This window comes from Sphaerodactylus townsendi, linkage group LG06 (genome assembly GCF_021028975.2).
Source record: "Sphaerodactylus townsendi isolate TG3544 linkage group LG06, MPM_Stown_v2.3, whole genome shotgun sequence".
Taxonomy (NCBI): domain Eukaryota; kingdom Metazoa; phylum Chordata; class Lepidosauria; order Squamata; family Sphaerodactylidae; genus Sphaerodactylus; species Sphaerodactylus townsendi.
Window position 1 is genome coordinate 127,132,260 of NC_059430.1, and position 20,077 is coordinate 127,152,336.

The 20,077-nt window shown below is 49.6% G+C and overlaps 1 protein-coding gene across 1 annotated transcript in view; it reads right to left on the bottom strand.

Moving 5' to 3' along the window:
• Positions 1–9,837, bottom strand: part of TGFB1 (transforming growth factor beta 1) — a 29,997-nt gene extending 20,160 nt beyond the window's left edge. The window contains 1 exon segment of the mRNA XM_048499172.1: positions 9,016–9,837. Within this exon segment, the coding sequence (XP_048355129.1) occupies positions 9,016–9,421 (406 nt within the window). The 5' untranslated portion in view covers positions 9,422–9,837.
• Positions 9,838–20,077: the final 10,240 nt, after the last annotated feature.

The window sequence follows — 20,077 nt, forward strand, 5'->3', positions numbered from 1 at the left end:
TAGGAAAAGAACTGCATAACTCTGGCCCCAATCCTCCTCCCCCCCCACCCCCCACACACATAGTTCCCTTATTTAGGCTCAGTGAGGTCAACTGTTTGGTTTCCACTTGACTTGTGGGTGGGTGGGTGGGTAGGCGGGGGAAGAAACCCGTCATGATATCTTCACAAACGAGGGTTTGGGTTTTACGGCTGCAGAGGCGGTGATAACAGTGTCTCCCTCAAACAGACTCTCCTCCAAACCGCCAGGAAATTCCCAAGCTATTTCGAGGCTCCCATGCCCTCCCCCCTCAAGATAACAGGACAAGGTTATCTTTGCAACTTCGGACATGCATCATGATATCTGTGATTCCAGCTTCCGTTTCCTTCGGCTGTAAGACGGGATAAACGGAGAGCTGGAACGGTTTCCTCACATCCTCCTTCTCTGGGCTCTTTTGCAGCTGTGTGTATGTGTGTGTGTGTGTGTGTGTGTGTTCTAATAATGACCAGTGAGCCTCGTAACTTTGCTTGGAGGGCGAAAGAAGAAGAAGAAGAAGAAGAAGAAGAAGAAGAAGAAGAAGAAGAAGAAGAAGAAGAAGAAGAAGAAGAAGAAGAAGAAGAAGAAGAAGAAGAGTTTGGATTTCTATCCCCCCTTTCTCTCCTGCAGGAGACTCAAAGGGGCTTACAATCTCCTTGCCCTTCTCTCCTGCAGGAGACTCAAAGGGGCTTACAATCTCCTTGCCCTTCCCCCCCTCACAACAAACACCCTGGGAGGTAGGTGGGGCTGAGAGAGCTCCGAGAAGCTGTGACTAGCCCCAGGTCACCCAGCTGGCGTGTGTGGGAGTGCACAGGCTAATCTGAATTCCTCAGATAAGCCTCCTCCCACCAGCTCAGGCTGACAGGAAGCTGAGGGGAATCAAACCCAGTTCCCTTCCCAGGATTAGATACACTGAGCTCTCTAACCTCCCTACGCCACTGCTGCCCAACCCTAACTAACTAGCTTAATGTCGATACTGGTGCTCACATTATATCATGGGGCCCCAAACTTCGAAGTCTGTCCAACTTGAGATGCTCAGGAACCAACTTGTTAGTATTGTCACAGGCAATAACCCTTATGGGTTTTGCTGGATTAAGACATGGGGGGGGGGGCTGTAAGCCTCCAGGCAACATGTCCCCCCCCCCCATACACCCACCCCAAATCCTTGACCCTTTTCTTCCTTCCCGGTAGGTTAGTTTTGCCTTGCATTGGTCTATCAACTTTACATCACAGGTCTTTAACTTCATCCTGGCCCACCTTGCTGGGAAAAGCTTCTCTTTTGACATCCCTCTGCCTGTCAGGGGCCCCGCAGCTTGAGATAAAAAACGGAGCGATTCCAATCACCAATGTTTGCAGAAGTTGGGTTAGCGCCTCCCCCCCACTCACAGAACACAGCCAGGGGTGTGTGGTCACATAGACGGGTGCTTTCATCCGTTTCTCACGGATTGAACCAAAAGTCTCCACACTGGAGCAACACTACAGAATTCCTGTGGCCGAGACAAGGAAGTGTCTGGGTGGCCAAGGGTAGATTTCAGCAGTCTGGGGCCATCGCATGTTCCCACAGGGCCCCCCCACCACCCACACTGCCCCCCCATCACTAACTGGTTTCATGGTTTGGATGACTGAAGGTACTCTTGGGAAAGGCGCTCTGTGCAGGCCAAGAGGCAAGACTGTTGTGTGTGTGCCCTGGCCCCTGGGGACAACAGGCAAGTCCTATGTTTGGGGTCAGTAGCAGTGGCGTAGCTACAAGGGGACAGGGGGAGCGCGTTGCACCAGGTGCATGCCTGGGGGGGCGTGAAAATTGCACCCCACAGGGTGTTTGTTGTGAGGGAGGAAGGGCAAGGAGATTGTAAGCCCCTTTGAGTCTCCTGCAGGAGAGAAAGGGGGGATATAAATCCAAACTCCTCCTCTCTTCTTCTTCTTCTCCTCCTCCTCCTCCTCCTCCTCCTCCTCCTCCTCCTCCTCCTCCTCCTCCTCCTCCTCCTCCCCTCGCCCTGCCAGGCCTGGCCCGTTTTCAGCTGGAAGAAAGCTGTTTTCTGCCAGCTGGAAAACATAAGTGGAGGGGGGGCACAAGGGGAGGGGCTGTGTGTGTGGGGACACAGAGAGCGCCCCGGGCGCGCTTCTATTCAGCTACACCTCTGGTCAGCAGTAAAGAAAGGATGCTGAGTCACTTATGGGGTACTAAGGGGCACTGGCTTGGCGCTGTGGTGGCCATGCTGAGGCACAAAAAGTGGACAGGGTGCCATCTTGGTAAAAAGGGCTTTGGGAGGAAGGAGACAAGGTTTACCTTCGATTATAACTTGCAGCTGAGAGGGCAGCTGGCCTTCTGGAAAAATCTGCTTTTTGTTTTGGTGCGCGCCTGGCTACCTCACGGGTTTTCCTCCGCTGGCTATGTTTGTGGAAACAGGTTCTGGCGCCTGGAGGATTTCTGAGCGCTGACTGACTCAGGATAGTCTTTGAATAGGATCTAAAAAAACTCCTGTGGTACGTGAGAGGTGGCAGGGTGTTGTGGTTAAGTGCAGCAGACTCTAATCTAGAGGGTCAGGTTCGGTTCCCCACTACTCCTTCAGTGGCGTAGGAGGTTAAGAGCTTGTGTATCTAATCTGGAGGAACTGGGTTCTGGATTCCTCAGCTCTTCACGCCTTGAGCTGCTGGGGCAGGCTTATCTAGGTAATTCCCTGGTGATTAGCCTGGGCCACTCCCTTGGCCATTTCACGCCAGCTACAAAATGAGCCTTGGGCTAGGGCTTACAATCTCCCTTTCCCTTCCCCCCTCACAAACAAACACCTCTGTGAAGTAGGTGGGGCTGAGAGGAAGCTCCTGGGCAGCTGTGCACTAGCCCGAAGCATCAACACCAGCTGGCGTGCAGTGTCAAGGAGGGCACCTGAGGCTAATCCTGAATTCCCCCCCTCGCAGATAAGCCTCCACAGCCTTCAGGCTTACAGAAAGCAGAATCAACCCGGTTCCTCCAGATTAGATACATGAGCTCTTAACCTCCTACGCCACTGCTGAACCAAAGTAGTATCACTTCTCCATATCCTGAAAGGAATCCCGACAGCGTAGAAATGGCATAGAGTAGGGGTGGCCAACCTATGGGGCTCCAGATGTTCATGGACTACAATTCCCATCTGGCAGGGGCTGGTGGGAATTGTAGTCCATGAACATATGGAGCCCCATAGGTTGGCCACCCCTGCCCTAGACCACACTGGCTCTCCTCAGGGCAGATCAGGCAGGTGAGGGGCCAAGAGGTGAGTGAGGTTGGAGCAGCAGGTAATTCATTTATACCCCCCCACCCCTTGCCCACCTGTAGAAGAAATCTTGTGCACAGATCTTAACTGAGCCAGCGTGGTGTAGTGGATAAGAGCAGGTGCACTCTAATCTGGGGAACCGGGTTTGATTCCGCTGTGCCGCTTGAGCTGTAGAGGCTTATCTGGTGAACCAGATTAGCTTGCGCACTCCAACACATGCCAGCTGGGTGACCTTGGGCTAGTCACAGTTCTTTGGAGCTCTCTTGGCCCCACCCACCTCCCAGGGTGCTTGTTGTGGGGGCTGGGGGGAAGGGAAAGGAGATTTTGAGCCCCTTTGAGTCTCTTTATAGGAGAGGGGGGATATAAATCCAAACTCCTCTTCTTCCTAAGCACAGATCTCTCCCCAGCCTACCTGACTGGCACTTGCTGAAGCTATCTGAGGTGCCATCTTATCTCCAAGAGACTACACAAACCGTACAAGCCCCCACCCCTGCCTGCAGCTGAGTTCTGCTTGGGCGGGGTGCCAGGTGAGCCCCACCCAGCCAGGTAATTACACCCCAGATTAGCTCAAGACAGCTGCAGTCTGGTTGGGATCTTCAGATCCAACGGTTTACAGACGGATCTTTTCACAGGGGTGGGGTGGCAGGGACCCTCATTTTCTGCACCCCCATCCCGTTCAGAAACTCTGCTGCCCGCTTGTAAGTTGGCAACCCCAACTTATTAACAACCCCAACTTATTAACAACCCCAACTTATTAACAACACCAACAACAATGCTAATAATACTAATAATTATTAGTATTAGTATTATTAGTATTATTTGATTTAGTAGATCACCCTACCCCCGGAGGGCTCAGTTCAGTTTATAGGTAATACCTGTAGGGGTTGCCAAGTTGTTTTGATCAGCCCTGCTCCTGTGCTTTTAACAACAGCTGCTTTAGGCCCAATTTGACCATGGCTTGCTTTAGTGAACTGTTGAATTAAATGTGTGTGTGTGTCAGTTTCCATGTGCTCAGCACCCAGAAGCTGGGTCGATAGAAACCAAAAAAAAAAAAAAGGTTAGCTCCCTTAAATGACTTGTTTGAACTGGGAACAGCGAGGAGGAACCGAACGTTGATCGGACGAATCAAACCACGTGGGCGAGCCACGAACTGGGCCTGCTGAGGCTAGCGATTTCCCCAGAAACCGGAAGATCTCTAAGATCTCTAAACCAACCAACGCATCTCCTTTCTCTCTGCCCCAGCTTCCCTGATGGGAGTGGTAGGGAACTGAAATTTGCAATAAAATAAAATAAATTACAGCAACCATTAGAAAAGAGGCCTTCCTTTGGGAACTTGGCTTGACGGGTCAACAGGTTGCACAATCAAAATACTGCAGCCTGCTTTCTGTATCGTGCAGACGGACAGGAAGTAGAAGCAGAGTGGGGAGCCAGGAAGGTCTCTCTCGTACTCCCAGCTGAGGCAAACGCAGATCTGCGATCAGGTGCCCCTTTTTTGGCCTCACCTGCATCTCCTGAATTTGCTATAAGGAGCAGCAGTGGCGTAGTGGTTAAGAGCAGGTGCACTCTAATCTGGAGAACCAGGTTTGATTCCCTGCTCTGCCACTTGAGCTGTGGAAACTTATCTGGGGAACTAGGTTAGCCTGTGCACTCCAATACACGCCAGCTGGGTGACCTTGGGCTAGTCACAGTTCTTCTGAGCCCTCTCAGCCCTACCTGCCTCACAGGGTATCTGTTGTGAGGGGGGAAGGGAAAGGAAATTTCCCTTCCCTCCCTCTTAGGGGAGGATTTAAAATTAGGGTACTTGGACGCCTCTTATTACCCTACTGCTGTTTTTAAAGGTTTTAACCATATTTATTTGTACTGAGATTCATGTTGTACACCGCCCAGAGCCCCTTGGGGATGGGGCAGTATAAAAGTATAAATAATAAAATAAATAAATAAATAAATAAATTGTAAGCCCTTTTGAGTCTCCTTACAGGAGAGAAAGGGCGGGATATAAATCCAAACTCTCTCTCTCTCTCTCTCTCTCTCTCTCTCTCTCTCTCTCTCCCCTCTTCTTCTTCTTCTTTAAAAGGTAAAGTTTCCCCTTCAGTCGTGTCCGACCCTGGGGTATCCCTGCAAGCAGTGATTTCATAGGCAAGCCTCTTTTGTGGGGCAGTTTGCCATTGCTTTCCCCGGCTATTCTTTACCCCCTAGCTATGTGCTAGGTACTCATTTCCCGACCAAGGAATGGATGGATGGCTGAGTTGACCATGAGCCAGCTGCCAGGATATCTGACCCACAGGGGGCTTGAACTCCTGACCGTGTGAGTGGCAGCGCAAGCACTTAACCACTATGCCACGCCGCTCCTCCTTCTTCTATAAGGGGGCCTCAAATGTTGCAATGCCATGCCTCCGAAGATGCCAGCCATAGATGCGGATGAAACATTGGAGCAGCTTAAAACTACCAGACCCCGGCCAAACAGCCTGGAAAACTCACAACAACAACAACAACCAGTGGCTCTTAAAACTCTGGAGCCGGAGATCGGTGCTGGCTGCTGGGTTTTTTTAAAAATCCCAAAGCTGAGATCGATTGGAGCCCTCTGAGCCAGTGCAGAGTGCTGTTTTGCAGGCACGTTCCCTCCCTGGAATGTCTGCAGTTGAGAGTTGGTGTTTTGCGGCTGGTCTCATCAGCTATCACAAACTAAGCAGTGGTGGGCACTTGGTTAGTACTTGGATGGAGGGCCGCCGAGGGAGTCCACGGTTGCTACGCAGAGGCAGGCAATTCTTTCTGTCTTGTGCTTGGAAAACCCGACTGGGTTGCTATAAGCTGGCTGCAGTTTGGCAGTATTTTCCCACATGCAATTGGTCATGTCAGGCCACGGCTGGGCAGGACAGGGCCAAATGCTTTGGGTTGGACAAGTCTGGCCTACAGCCTCCTGCCCCCTAGTTCTGCCTGCCCCCCACCGGTTCTGATCCCCGGTGGGTGTTTTTTTGGAGCGCACAGCCACCCGGTGAGGGCCCTTTTCTTACAGCAGCCTCACTGCAGCAGGTACAGTGAATATCAAGAGTACATTCAAAGCGCAGACAGGAAGACTGTATAGCAGTATACATTACTTAGAAAGTTCTGTCCCTTGCAAAAGAAATTTTGCTACTTTTTCCAAAGAGCATGACCTCTGTGTTGTTTAACAGAAGCTCCACAACAGAACAGTCAGCCTCTTTCAGATTTGTTTAGGGCAGTGGTTCTCAACCTTCCTCATGCCGCGACCCTTTAATACAGTTCCTCACGTTGTGGTGACCCCCAACCCTGACATTTATCCATTTTACAGATGGAGAACACTGATGCAGAGAGTCTTAGGCAGTGGTTCTCAACCTTCCTAATGCGACCCTTTAATACAGTTCCTCATGTTGTGGTGGCCCCCAACCCTGACATTTATCCATTTTACAGATGGAGAACACTGATGCAGAGTCTTAAGGCGGTGGTTCTCAACCTTCCTCATGCAGGCCTTTAATAGCAGTTCCTCACGCTGTTGGTGAAGGTCCCCCCAACCCTGACATTATCCATTTTACAGATGTGGAGGAACACTGATGCAGAGAGTCTTAAGGCAGTGGTTCTCCAGCAGCTTCCTAACTTAGCGACCCTTTAATACAGTTCCTCGTGTGTTGTGAAATTTTAGCCTAAATTTATTTTATCCATTTTACAGCTGGAGAACACTGATGCAGAGAGTCTTAGGCAGTGGTTCTCAACCTTCCTCATGCCGCGACCCTTTAATACAGTTCCTCACGTTGTGGTGGCCCCCAACCCTAACATTTATCCATTTTACAGATGGAGAACTTACTCGATGCAAGAGAGTCTTGGGCAGTGGTTCTCCAAGCCTTCCTAATGCCGCGACCCTTTAATACAGTTCCTCATGTTGTGGTGGCCCCCAACCCTAACATTTATCCATTTTACAGATGGAGAAACACTTGATGCAAGGGGAGTCTTAGGCGAGTGGTTCGTCCAACCTTCTACAATGCCAACGCGACCCTTTAATACAGTTCCTCATGTTGTGGTGGCCCCCAACCCTAACATTTATCCATTTTACAGATGGAGAACACTGATGCAGAGAGTCTTAGGCGACCCCTGTGAAAGGGTCGTTTGACCCCCAAAGGGGGTCTAGGGCCAGCCTGGGAGAGAAATTCCTAATGCCCACATATCTCGGACAGTCAAGAATAATGTGAGCAAGAGTCTCCACTTGATTTTTACAGTGTGGACAAACCCGATCCTGGAGAGGGATAGATAGGTAGCGACCCTTTGTAATGGCCGATGGAAAAGTATTGCATCTGGCCCTTGCAATAATCCATCTCTGTTGGGGTTCAGCTAATAGTTCAAGATATTTGGCTATGTGCCCCTGTTCCGGTGTTATTCCGACAGAGAGGGGTGAGCATGATTTATTTGCTCACGCCATGGTCAAATATCTTGATCCAAGCTCTGGTTGGGCCTGGGCAGCCAACCTGTGGGAAGGAGACTCTTAGCAGCTTCACCCAGGCACTGTGTTCGAATGTTACCAGTCTGCCCTTTTTATCCGCTGGATTTCATAGGAGAACACTGTGGCACGGTGCGCCTGTCAGGTCATCGGGGCTGGCCAGCCCAATGAACTGGCAGTGCCTTAAACGGCATCCCCGCATACAGAAATTAAGCACGCACGGTTGTCCTGGTAAAGGCGCAGGAGCAGGGATGGGTGAAAAAGCTGGCAGCCCCAGTTGGAGACCCCTTGCTTGGAACCACGGGAGCAAATTCCAGAATTAGTTCAAGAAGTGTGAAAGAAACGTCCAAGCTTTAGCGGCAGGAGGAATCCTGCAGAGGCCTGGGCAAGACTGCCGCTCTAATTTCCCGTTTGCATTAACATCTTAGACGTCATCCTTACACTAAATCCTTCTTGAATTCACCGCCCTTGGCTAAATTCGTTGCTCTCTGCGCTGTACGTGCAGGAAAGTTCGGAAATAGACGGACTAAAATAGCAGACAGGGAGCCCGTTCTATCACTTTGACGCTTTCCCCCGTCCTTTAAGCAACCCTTGAAAGAGCGGTGATAATGATGCCCATTTCACAGATGGGAATGCTGCGTCTGGTGATTGGCCAACATATCCCAAGCCTGGGCAGGCCTGGTGGGGAGTGGGAGGGAGGCACCAAACCAGGGGTCTGCAGGCTCTTCAGATGTTCATGGACTACGATTCCCATCAGCCCCTGCCAGCACGGCCTGATGTGAATCATAGTCCATGAACATCTGGGAAGCCATGGTTTGCAGGCCCCTGTACCAAGTGGGCCACCATGCACAAAATCGATTGGGTCACGCACAGAAGCTGAACTGGGAGGAGGTCGCCAACTTTTTAACCGGCCCTGCTCCTGTGCTTGTAAAACATGCAGATAAAGCCTGTAGAACATAGGTGTCAAACTCACGGCCCTCCAGATGTTATGGACTACAGTTCCCATCATCCCCTGATGTTATGGACTAGAGTACAGGGCAGGTCAAGGAGAGAAGGCCCCTTACAGCATGGTTACAGATAGCAGGCTGAATACAGGCAGGGAACTCTAGTCCATAACATCTGGAGGGCCACGAGTTTGACATCTGTGCTGTAGAAACTAATTTCGGGAGGTCTACCAGGTGTTAGCATAACTACAGCCTAAAAACGCCCCTCCCCAAAGAGTGACCCCAAAGTTCTGTCCCCGATTGCTCCGCCAACTGCGAGATGTTGTCCCCTACCCCCACCAAACACCCCGGGAGCTAGTTCTCTCACCATGGTTGGAAGGTAGCATCTTGAACATGTGGACCTCTTTGGCGTAATACTCTTCCTGGGGCGTTTCCCGGGGCTCTTCCGTCACCTTCTCCTTGATCAGGTCCGTGGTGATGTTGTAAAGCGCCAGTATCTCCTCGGGCAAAGTCACGCTCCCTTCGACCTCAGGCGGGCTGGAGAGTTTGAGCTTGCTGAGGATCTGGCCCCGGATGGCCTCGATGCGCTTGCGCTTCATCAGCTCCATGTCCACCGTCTTGCAAGTGGAGAGGGCAAAGGCGGAACAGAGGCACTCCAGAGCCAGGAGGAGGAGGAAGAGCCAGCCCGTGGCTCGCCGCATGCCAAGGCTCCGGGCCACACACGGGGAGTTGCCACCGCCCCGCCTGGCACAGCTTTTCGAAACTGGCAACATGACCGCCACCCGCCTCCTGGCTTCTGGCTTTGCGCTCAGCTCCAAAACAGGGGTGGAAAAAAAAAAACCCAGGCCGGAGTTTCTCGATGCTCTTTTCTCAGATCTCTCTCAAGCTGCCTCCCGCATCTGGCAAAGCGGGCCTGTTTCCGACAGGAGTCCTACAGCCGCTGCCTGCTGAGTCTGGAAACCCTGAAACAGCAGCTTTCCTGGACACGGCCGTCAGGAGCGGCTCTGCCGGCGCTCAAAGGCCACTGAGACCCACCTTAGGCTTCAGAGGGACCGCCTGGCATGACAAGTTTGGTGCCCATGCGTCCGAAGAGCCCAAGATTCCGGGGTGCCAACTTCAGCCTTGGCACCGGGCCCCGGAAGCCCAAACAGCCATTTGCCCGGGGATGCTGGCAACGCCGTCCCCAGCTGGATTTCACAGATCTCTTCTTGGCACGGCGAAGGGGCTCGGCAGCTGCCAAAGGCGAGAGGCACCCGGGCCTCCCCAGAAAGCGGCACAGTGCGGAGGCGCGGGCCAGATCTTGGCATCAGGGCTGGGCCATCCCGCCACGGCTGCTGTGGCACTCAGATGGACGGCTGGTTCTTTCCCCCGGAGCCAGCTGGCTGTGCTTTCTTCCTCGGCAAAGGAAGGTTGTAATTTCACCACTCCTGTTGGGACTTGCTGACTGCAGGCTGTGAGGTTTTTAAAGCGGGGTTTTTTTTTTTACTTAATGCCTCTCCCCAGCGCCAGCTCCACCCAGGAAGGGAAGGAGGGGGGGAGCAGAGAGCTGCTCTATATAACTCCTTCGCTGGCTAGCGGGACGGGACAGGACAGGACAGGCCGCTGGACAGCTCTCCGGCCGGGACAGGCTGGCCTTTTTGGCTCCTCTTTGGATTCTTGCTCCATCTCTCTCTGGGCCTCCCGGTTTTTCCTTTTCTCTTTCTCCTCTCTGCAGGTTCTCTTCATCCTTCCTGTTCTTGCAGCTGAACCAGTCGCCTGCCTGGAATAGCGTTCAAAAGTCGGCCTTTAGTTCCAGCAACAATTCATCCCCTCCACACACAGATTTCATGGGGGTGCCGCCCGCTAGCTGGGGCTGGGAGAACTCCTGGAATTACAGATGATCTCCCCTCCCCAGTCTCTGGGGCTGGCGACCCTACAGGTCATTTCTGGAGCATTTCTTCTTTTTCATTGAAAATATGACTTTTGTGACCTCTTAGTTCTTACCCTGGCCCACGTCAAAGGCAGCAGGTCACAAAACGTCCTGGGATCGACATCACCCAACTTGGGACATGAGCCCCTCTCTGCTATAGGGGGACACACACACTTCTGCGCATGCTCACGGGCACTCTTGACAGTGAACCTTCATTAGTCAGTTGGCAAGAGAACTTGGAGACCTGGGTTCAAGTTCTGCTTCACGGCTGGGTCTGGAGACTAGGCAGAACATCTATTCCGGCGTCAAAACAACACTGGCCCCAGGTTATTTGGGAGATGGCTACGGAATCTGCTGAAATTCAACGCGGCGCACCCAGGCTCCAGCCATTAAAGTCACATGCCAATTCAAAATACGATGTAAATCCTTATATGAGTTTATACATAGTCATGAACAGTGTTATATTAATGTCAGCATGTCAGCCTTGACTTGCCTCTGCCCCGAAGTGGGATGACCAATAGCCTACCTTGCAGGAACGTTGTGAGGAGCCCTGCAAAATGTGTAGAATACACTCATAACATTACATGTTCATCAATAGAACCAGGGGGCATTCACTGAAAATGCTGGGGGGAAGAATTAGGACTAATAAAAGGAAACACTTCTTCACGCAACGTGTGATTGGTGTTTGGAATATGCTGCCACAGGAGGTGGTGATGGCCACTCACCTGGATAGCTTTAAAAAGGGCTTGGACAGATTTATGGAGGAGAAGTCGATCTATGGCTACCAATCCTGATCCTCCTTGATCTGAGGTTGCAAATGCCTTAGCAGACCAGGTGCTCGGGAGCAGCAGCAGCAGCAGCAGAAGGCCATTGCTTTCACCTCCTGCACGTGAGGTCCCAAAGGCACCTGGTGGGCCACTGCGAGTAGCAGAGTGCTGGACTAGATGGACTCTGGTCTGATCCAGCAGGCTAGTTCTTATGTTCTTATGTTCTAATAGCGCTGTTTAATATTCAACACGCCATTTACGTTGTCTCAACAGAACAGCCCTGTAGGGTAGGCTGATAGCACCATGTCCTATATGGAGGGGCAGGCGAAAGCGAAAAGCTAATTTGTGGCAGAAGCAAAATGTGCAGCAGGGGCCTCTTGTGTGCATGACACCAGCACATGTTGTCAAGGAATAAGTTCAGGGGCCCAATAAACACGGCTCCTCCTGTACCTTGCCTGTGACTCGGGCGTCTTCATTTTTGCCTGCAGCCCTCATGAAATTGGATCCCAGAGGGTCGGCTCCTCCGCCGAGCCCTCCTGGGGGGTGGGAAGGTCTGACATCTGACCCCTCCCCCGGCCCGCCTGCATGACTCCCCTCCACATGCCAAGCAAGTGGGCAATTCCAGCCAGGGCAGCATTTGAGCTATTTCGGAGCAGCTGCCTCGGGCAAAAGCGTGGGGGCATTGTGTTACGCCCAAAATGAATCTGGCCCCATTATATGAGGCAACAGCCAATTTGGAGTCACAGAGTCGTGACCTTTTCTGTGGGGCACCCAACTATAAAAGGGTAGCTCTTCCCGCCCCACCTTTTGGTGCCCTATGGCCTATTTCCAGACTAGCTGCTTTTCATTCCGGGTGCTTTCTCCTCTTTGCTTCAGAGGAGGAGGAGGAGGAGTTTGGATTTATATCCCCCCTTTCTCTCCTGCAGGAGACTCAAAGGGGCTTACAATCTCCTTGGCCTTCCCCCCTCACAACAAACACCCTGTGAGGTAGGTGGGGCTGAGAGAGCTCCGAGAAGCTGTGACTAGCCCAAGGTCACCCAGCTGGCGTGTGTGGGAGGGTACAGGCTAATCTGAATTCCCCAGATACGCCTCCACAGCTCAGGTGGCAGAGCAGGGAATCAAACCCGGTTCCTCCAGATTAGATACACAAGCTCTTAACCTCCTACGCCACTGCTGCTCCAGAGGCTGAAGAAATATCCCTGGCCATCCTCCCGGAGCACGGGAGACAAGCTCAGAAAATATTTTTTTAGTGTCCCCCCCACACGTACGTGTTGACATTAATATAATATGGTTCATGACTATATATAAACTCATACAAGGATTTACATCATATTTTGAATTGGCATGTTACTTTCATTGGCATGTTATTTTAATTGCCTAGTACAGTGGTGGCGAACCTTTGGCACTCCAGATGTTATGGACTACAATTCCCATCAGCCCCTGTGCTGGCAGTGGCTGATGGGAATTGTAGTCCATAACATCTGGAGTGCCAAAGGTTCGCCACCACAGGCCTAGTACAATTCCCTAGTACACATACGTAGTACATTGAATACGGTGGAACCTCGGTTTTCGTCGGTAATCCGTCCGAAAAGAATCGATGAAAACCGAAACCGATGAAAACCGAGGCAAACTTTTCCATAAGAAACCATGTAAATCCAATTAATCCGTTCTAGGCACCCCAAAAAACATACCAAAAACACATTTTTTGGTGAATAAACATAGTGTTTAATGCTGAAAACAGTCACAAACAATAACATGAGGACCAGCTTGAGAGCCAGTGGACCAACGTCGCACCAGAAAGCTGTCCCAAGAGGTCTGTTTCTGACGCCTCTTTAAGGTTTGTCTGAAATGGGGCAAGACATTGTCATTAAACAAGTTGCAGACACGGCCTGCCACAGCTTTGTCTGGGTGATTTTTCTCCACAAACCCCTGCGCCTTACTGCAAATCGATGAAAACCGAGGCAAATCGATGAAAACCGAGACAAATTTTTCACTGAAAAAATTGATGAAAACCGAAACCGATGAAAACCGAAGGCAATGAAAACCGAGGTTCCACTGTACTTGTTTCTCCCTTCATGAATCCTGCTTGACTTCCCACCATCCAACTGGGCCGTGGTGAGGAGCTGCTGGAGAAATGCACACTTCACTACATTTGTGGTAGAGTTGTCAGCAGAGCCTTTCTAAAATGAAGGGGTCCGTGAGCTCTTAACACGCCTGTTTGGCCGCCCTTCCGAGCAGATGCAACAATCCCCCTCGATTTTTGAAGAGAACCCTGTGAAGGCGGACTAATTTGGCTCCATGAGAACACGGGGATTTCAAGGAGACGTGGAGAAGTCATGGTGTGGGAGTTAAGCCTCCCGGAAAGTGGGTCAAAAGACAACTTGGTGGGAAGATTTTATGGGGACCAGACCCCAAGTTAGACAGGGCACAGCTCTTAGACTTAATGGCAGTATCCCAGTATAGATGCTGAAGGCTTTTTATGACATGGGGGTGGAGAGAACCAGACACTGTGTATATATTTACTGCAGGGCAGCTGTTGTAGGTGCATAAAGAAGGCTAGTTAAAAAATAGAACGTTTCAACCTTACTTAAGAGGTAGTTATAATGAGGGTGAATGTCAGACTCTTGGGTTCTATTCCCGGCTCTGGGAAGGCCGAATGGAGCTGGCAGCCAGGATTCCTGCGAGAGAGCAAAGGAGTGCCGTCTAGACCAGGGTGAGTGGGAGTCAGAGTGCCCTGCACCCACGCACAAGAGTGGGTGGGGGAGTCTAGTGGTTAGCGTGGGCGGGCAAGAATTACGTTCCTTCTGCCTGACCTGCTTCCAAACCTGCAGCTTTGGCGCCTCCTACTGGAGGGTCCCAGAACTGCAACATTTTGACAAAAACCCCAACATTCCCCCGAAGAATTTTGGGATTTAATATCTATTTTTAAAATGCTTTTATTTTCTTTACTTATAGCCTGCCTGTCTCCTGGGGCCTCAAGGCAGATTATACAAAATGATACCTAGCGCTCATAAAGGATTTCGAGTATTTAAAATTGTCGGTCCGCTTGAGTTTGATCCTAATGGAAGTCCATTTTAGGTAGTCCACTAACTCAAGGTTGACTCAGCCCTTCCACCTTGAGGTCGGTAAAATGAGTACCCAGCTTGTTTGGGGTGAAGTGTAGATAACTGGGGTGAGACAATGGCAAACCACCAGAGGTGGGATCCAGCAGGTTCTCACCAGTTCCCGAGAGTGGGTTACTAATTATTTGTGTGTGCCGAGAGAGGGTTACTAATTGGGTCTGCTTTTCCGTTAGAAATTCCATTAGGTCCAAAAATCATAAAGTCCTGTGGTTTCCTATGAGACTGGTTAGCGAAGGTAGAAAACGGGATCATTCTCCCTGTTGGGCTGTTTTAAAAACATGTTTTAGAAATATGGTAAAGTTCCTTGTTTAAGGAAAGTCTCCTTCTTTTGATTTCTAGAAACAAAATTATTTGAAAGTATTAAGTATTTGACAGGCAGTCAATTAGAGGAGAAGTAGTTGTTTCTGTTGGCAGTAGACGATAGGACTTGCTATAATGAGTTTAAATTATGGACAGAAAGATACCAGCTGGAAATTAGGAACTTTTTTTTTACAGTAAGAGTTTTTTACAGTACCAGAGAAATTATTAATGCCCCGCCCCCGGAATGCCCGGCCACGCCCCCATCATGCCCCGCCCAGCCCCATTGGCGCTACGCCACTGTTTGAATCCCACCACCATGGGAACCTGTTACTAAAATCTTTGGATCCCACCACTGCAAACCATCTTTGTAAACAAAGTCCCCCTGTCTTTTATCTTTACGATCGGCTACTATTATTTATCCGTGCGCTGCATATCATGCCGAACCTGAGTGTGGCTGGACACAAGATTGTCAGGTGACTTTGTGGCAAGCATGCGGGTGACCCGATTGAAACACGGAATCCAAAAAATTTGCTGCCATGGTTTGCCCTTGCCATCAGAATCAAGAAAATCTGCTAAGCAGATAAAAGCAGCTTTTATATTTGGGTACAGGGAAATGGGAACAGGGAACGTTCTGGTTTTAGCAGGTCGGGCATTACAAAAGATGCTTCTTTATTCCCACGGAGCCCAAGAACTAGAAGTTATCAGAGACACCAGAATCTTAGAATAGCCATTCTGAATTTTTATTCCATGTATTGGATTTAATATGCCGCCCTCCCCTTCCAGACTTGGGGCGACTCACAACATACATAAAACACTCAAAACATCTAGGATAATCCATTTTTTACGGTTCTGTGCTCTTCATCTTATTAACCTGCCAGTTAGGCTGTGCTCAATGATGCATACAGTACCCAATATTTATGGCTCTACCACTCGTCAAAACATTATGAATAGTTACTGCCCCATATAGTCTCAAGTTTGAAAAAATACCTCGTTACATTGCTCTGCAAGTAACTGTTATTTCCTCTCCAGAAGTTCCAGAGATGCTGTATAGCTTTCAAAGAAGCGCATTTCTTGTGGATCTTTGCACCCGCGCACAAAGCCAAACAGAAATCTGTCTTTTCAAATGCAACATGACGCAGGCTATATGTAGGTTAAGCTTCTAAGTTTAGATAAAAGCTCAATTTAGTTGCAAGTCAATGTGTTTTAATTGGTACAGTGGCCAGTTGGCAGGCGTGCTTGTGCAGGGAGTACATGAATTCCAAAATACAAAAGTTGATCTCATTTAAACTCGCTCTTTTCCCTGTTCCTCCGGGTTCTCCTTAAATCCATCTACACTGCTGGTAAGGCAGTTGTACCAGTTCGGAAAACCAGAAGTTTTGGATTATGCTGCTACATTGTCTAGAGGCTCTTAATTTTATTACCAAACTGAATACAATTGTGTTGCTGTCGCGTTCCGGAAATAGATGTTACACGAAAAAACAAACTTGATTTTTACATGACTCCATCAACCTCACCAATGGATTAACTGAGTAACCCCTACTTTTATCAATCCTGGGGGTTTTTTTTTTGTTAGATAATAATAATAAGAAGAAGAGTTTGGATTTATATCCCCCCCCCCCTTTCTCTCCTGCAGGAGACTCAAAGGGGCTCACAATCTCCTTGTCCTTCCCCCCTCGCAACAAACACCCTGTGAGATAGGTGGGGCTGAGAGAGCTCTGAGAAGCTGTGACTAGCCCAAGGTCACCCAGCTGGCCTGTGTGGGAGTGCCCAGGCTAATCTGAATTCCCCAGATAAGCCTCCACAGCTCAGGTGGCAGAGCTGGGAATCAAACCCGGTTCCTCCAGATTAGATACATGAGCTCTTAACCTCCTACGCCACTGCTGCTCCTCTAGGACAAGATATTTCAATGTATGTACTAGCAACAGTCACTGAGGACATCTGTTTCTTTATGCTACAGGAACTCCTTTTATCATATGCCTGGGTGTTTTTTTTATCTCCTTTTTTTTAAGATTCAGATTTTTCTGCAAACTTGGAGCACTTTTCAAGTGTGCACAAAGAACCGGGTTGTCCATTCTTGGGTACAATCTCTGGATTCAAGTATATTAAGATTTGCCCAGCTAGGCTGTTAGAATATAGATATATGTACACACATCCATACAATGGAGGTTTGCCTGCCAGCAAGGGCCACAGAAGTAATTTATTTACGCCACGGGTTTGATAACTCAATGGAAGTCTCTTTTTCCTCCGAAAGGCTTTCAAACTGTTAAAGCTATGCGACAGACAGAGATTCTAGCGGTTCAGATTTCCCAGTTACTGCTTTTCCATCCTGGGAAAAAGAGGTACACGTCTGGGACAGTCAGAAAATAAAAAGAGGCAAGTTTCACCTTCTGCTTCGACTTCTTGGAAGACGTTTGGGGTGAGGCACACCTCCTCTAAAAATTTCAAACGTGTCCACGGGTTCAAAAAGGTTAGAGCTTGTTCTGCAGGAACCCAGCACTGGAACGATGCTTTGCTTCAACAGTTCCCCGCCCCTGGAAAGTTACCATATCAAGAAGCTTAGCCCTTTTCCTTGAGATGCTATCTGTTTGCAGGTATCTCACACCCAGACACACAAATGGCAGAGCATTCCCTCTCGCAGAATCCCTTTGGGGAGGCGGTACGATCCCGGAAGGGATTGAAATGCCAAGAACAAGTCCAAGGCCTGATCAAGACGTGTCATTGGTTGAATCCCCGCTACCGTCTTAGCCAGGTTTCAGAACACAAACTAACCAGGTTTGAGGGACAACCTCCCCATTGCTTGCGTGGCAGATTCTGTTTCTGGCTTCGTTTCTTCCCGCTGCTAATCCGCTAAGGCTCCAGCAGGAATCGAATCCTGGTTGTGCAAGGTGGCGGTATAGACTCCCATTAACATCGGCTAGTTCAGAGCTGACCCGAGGTGGGAGGGATTATCGAGAGGTTGAAACCCTGACTCAAGTCGCTTTCCCCGCTCTGGAGTGTGACGTGAGAATTTTGGGGCAACCAATCAGCATTTCATGCAAGGATGCACAACACGCAGCCTTTCCTTCTTTAAGTATTCCTATTTCCGCTTTGGCGCGATCGGCCAGCAGAAGGGGACGCAAAACGCTTAAAACAACAGTCAAAATTCGCGTAACTTTGAATCGCTCCATGGTTTACACAGGTAACAATTAACTGGCTCTTCAGCACAGTTAAAACAAAGTTAAACCTGCTAAAACTTTTTATATACACGCTGGTTTTTTTGATCACACCCCTACGCATGCTGCACGCTTCCAAGAGTGGGAGAAGGTCCTTCCATCAAGGCACGCCAGCCAATTCTGGGGAGAGACCGCCTAAGCGAAATTTCAGCCTGGTGGGGATTAAGCTAAGAGTTCTGCAACCGGGGCGCGTGTGTCTGCTGTGTGCTCGCCGGCCATGTGGGAGGAGAAACTCCTCGGCGAAGGGGACACGGTTTCACAACGAACAAGTTTGGATCTGCGTGCAAATTTCAAGTGGGGATTCGACCCTTGACTGCACGGCAGGATTGAGGCAACAGATTTCTTAGGGGATTGAGCACCTTTTGGACTGCCGGGTTGAAGGGACTCCGATTTTGATGTGGGCACATAAAGCAATTCGTGGTCAGGTGAAATCTGGATATGGGAACAGAGTACAGATTGAGGTGGACCCCTAACATCGTTAGGATTTTTTTTTTTTTAACGTACAGGAACTTCTTCAACGTAGGGAGGTATTGCAAAAACACTCTCATTAACACACAGATTCCTCTGCCTGCAAGAGAAAGGTCTTTCTAGCAACTCCAGGGATTCTCTGTGGGGTGGAACCATGGACAAAAAAACCTAGTAGGTGCATCTTAACCGAAAGAGCCTCCAACTCTTTAAAGGCGATAGGATGGGCTCCAGGTGCTAAAGCCCAATCTCTATGGCAGCAATGGCAAACCTTTTTGAGACCAAGTGCCGAAATTGCAACCCAAAACCCATTTATGTATTGCAAAGTGCCAACACGGCAATTTAACCTGAATACTGAGCTTTCAGTTTAGAAAAACTCAGGAGTAAGCTTGGTGGTAGTCGGTGGCTTTGCTTTGAAGCATCCGTGCAACTCTTCCAACTGGTGAATCACAACCCTAGGAGGGTTGACTCAGAAGCAAGCCCCATTGCCAGCAACCAAGCTTACTCCCAGGTAAAGGATTGTGCTTTAGTTCTTTGCATGAGAATCAGTGGGGTTTAACAGCACTTAACAGGGTTACCTACACTGCTTCCCCAAAACTAGGTCTTAGGTTTAATGCTAATAATCGAGCTCAGTGGCCCAGGCCAGCCTAGATGTGTGTGTGTGGGGGGGTGACTCTGCGCGTGCCCACAGAGAGGGCTCTGAGTGCCACCTCTGGCACCCATGCCATAGGTTCGCCATCACTGCTCTATGGGATCTCAGAAGGTAAGCAGGGCCAGGCCTGGTGAGTATTTGGAAGGGAGACCACAAACGAGATCCAGGGTCTCTATGCTGAGACAGGCCATGGCAAACCATGTCTGTCATCTCTTGCCTTGAAAACCCTACTTGGTCACCACCAGTTTGGCTGTCACTTGATGCCTTTTTCACCACCACGTGATGGACGCTTGTGCTGGGGACATCTTTGGAAAGCAATACCTTATAAGAAGGGAGTCCCCACTCCGGTAGAAATGTGTAAGTTGTTCAACCCTATTCCTCAAGGCCCTGATATTTCAGTGTGATACGCTTTCTCCACAGTTCACAGCTACATCGGGTTGTGATAACCAGTAAAGGTGGAAGTGAACCGTTAATAATACGCTCGGTAAGCCGCTGAATAGAACTGTGGATCTCAAGCGGTATCTTGAGAGTGACATGTGGATCAGGACGGACACCCCACTGTTTCAAGGGAGATGTGCCTCTGTTTACTTCTTCCCACGATGGATGTTCCAAAATTGAACTTTGCAGCAAATGAACACCACCCAAACCAGCACACGCAAATCTGCCCTTTTTCTTATTTCCATTTTTTAAATGCCGTCTGGTGAGGAAGGGTCCGACTCGCACAATTCTTTGCGGTGGCCCAAATAAAAAAAGGAGCGACCAGGGTTTGGTCTCTTTTTCTGGATGGGACAACAGGGCTGGTTGGAACTTAAAAATTAAGAAAAGCGCGATTGTGGTGTTATAATACATATCTCGTAGAAAGTAAATCCGAAGTAACATTCTCAGCACGACTATCTTGTAAAGCATGGGTGAGGGGCACTAAGGGGTGAGGGGTGGTAGAGGGTATTATATGGATTTATGGATCTATATATGTATGTAGGGAATGTCAATACTATGTTGATT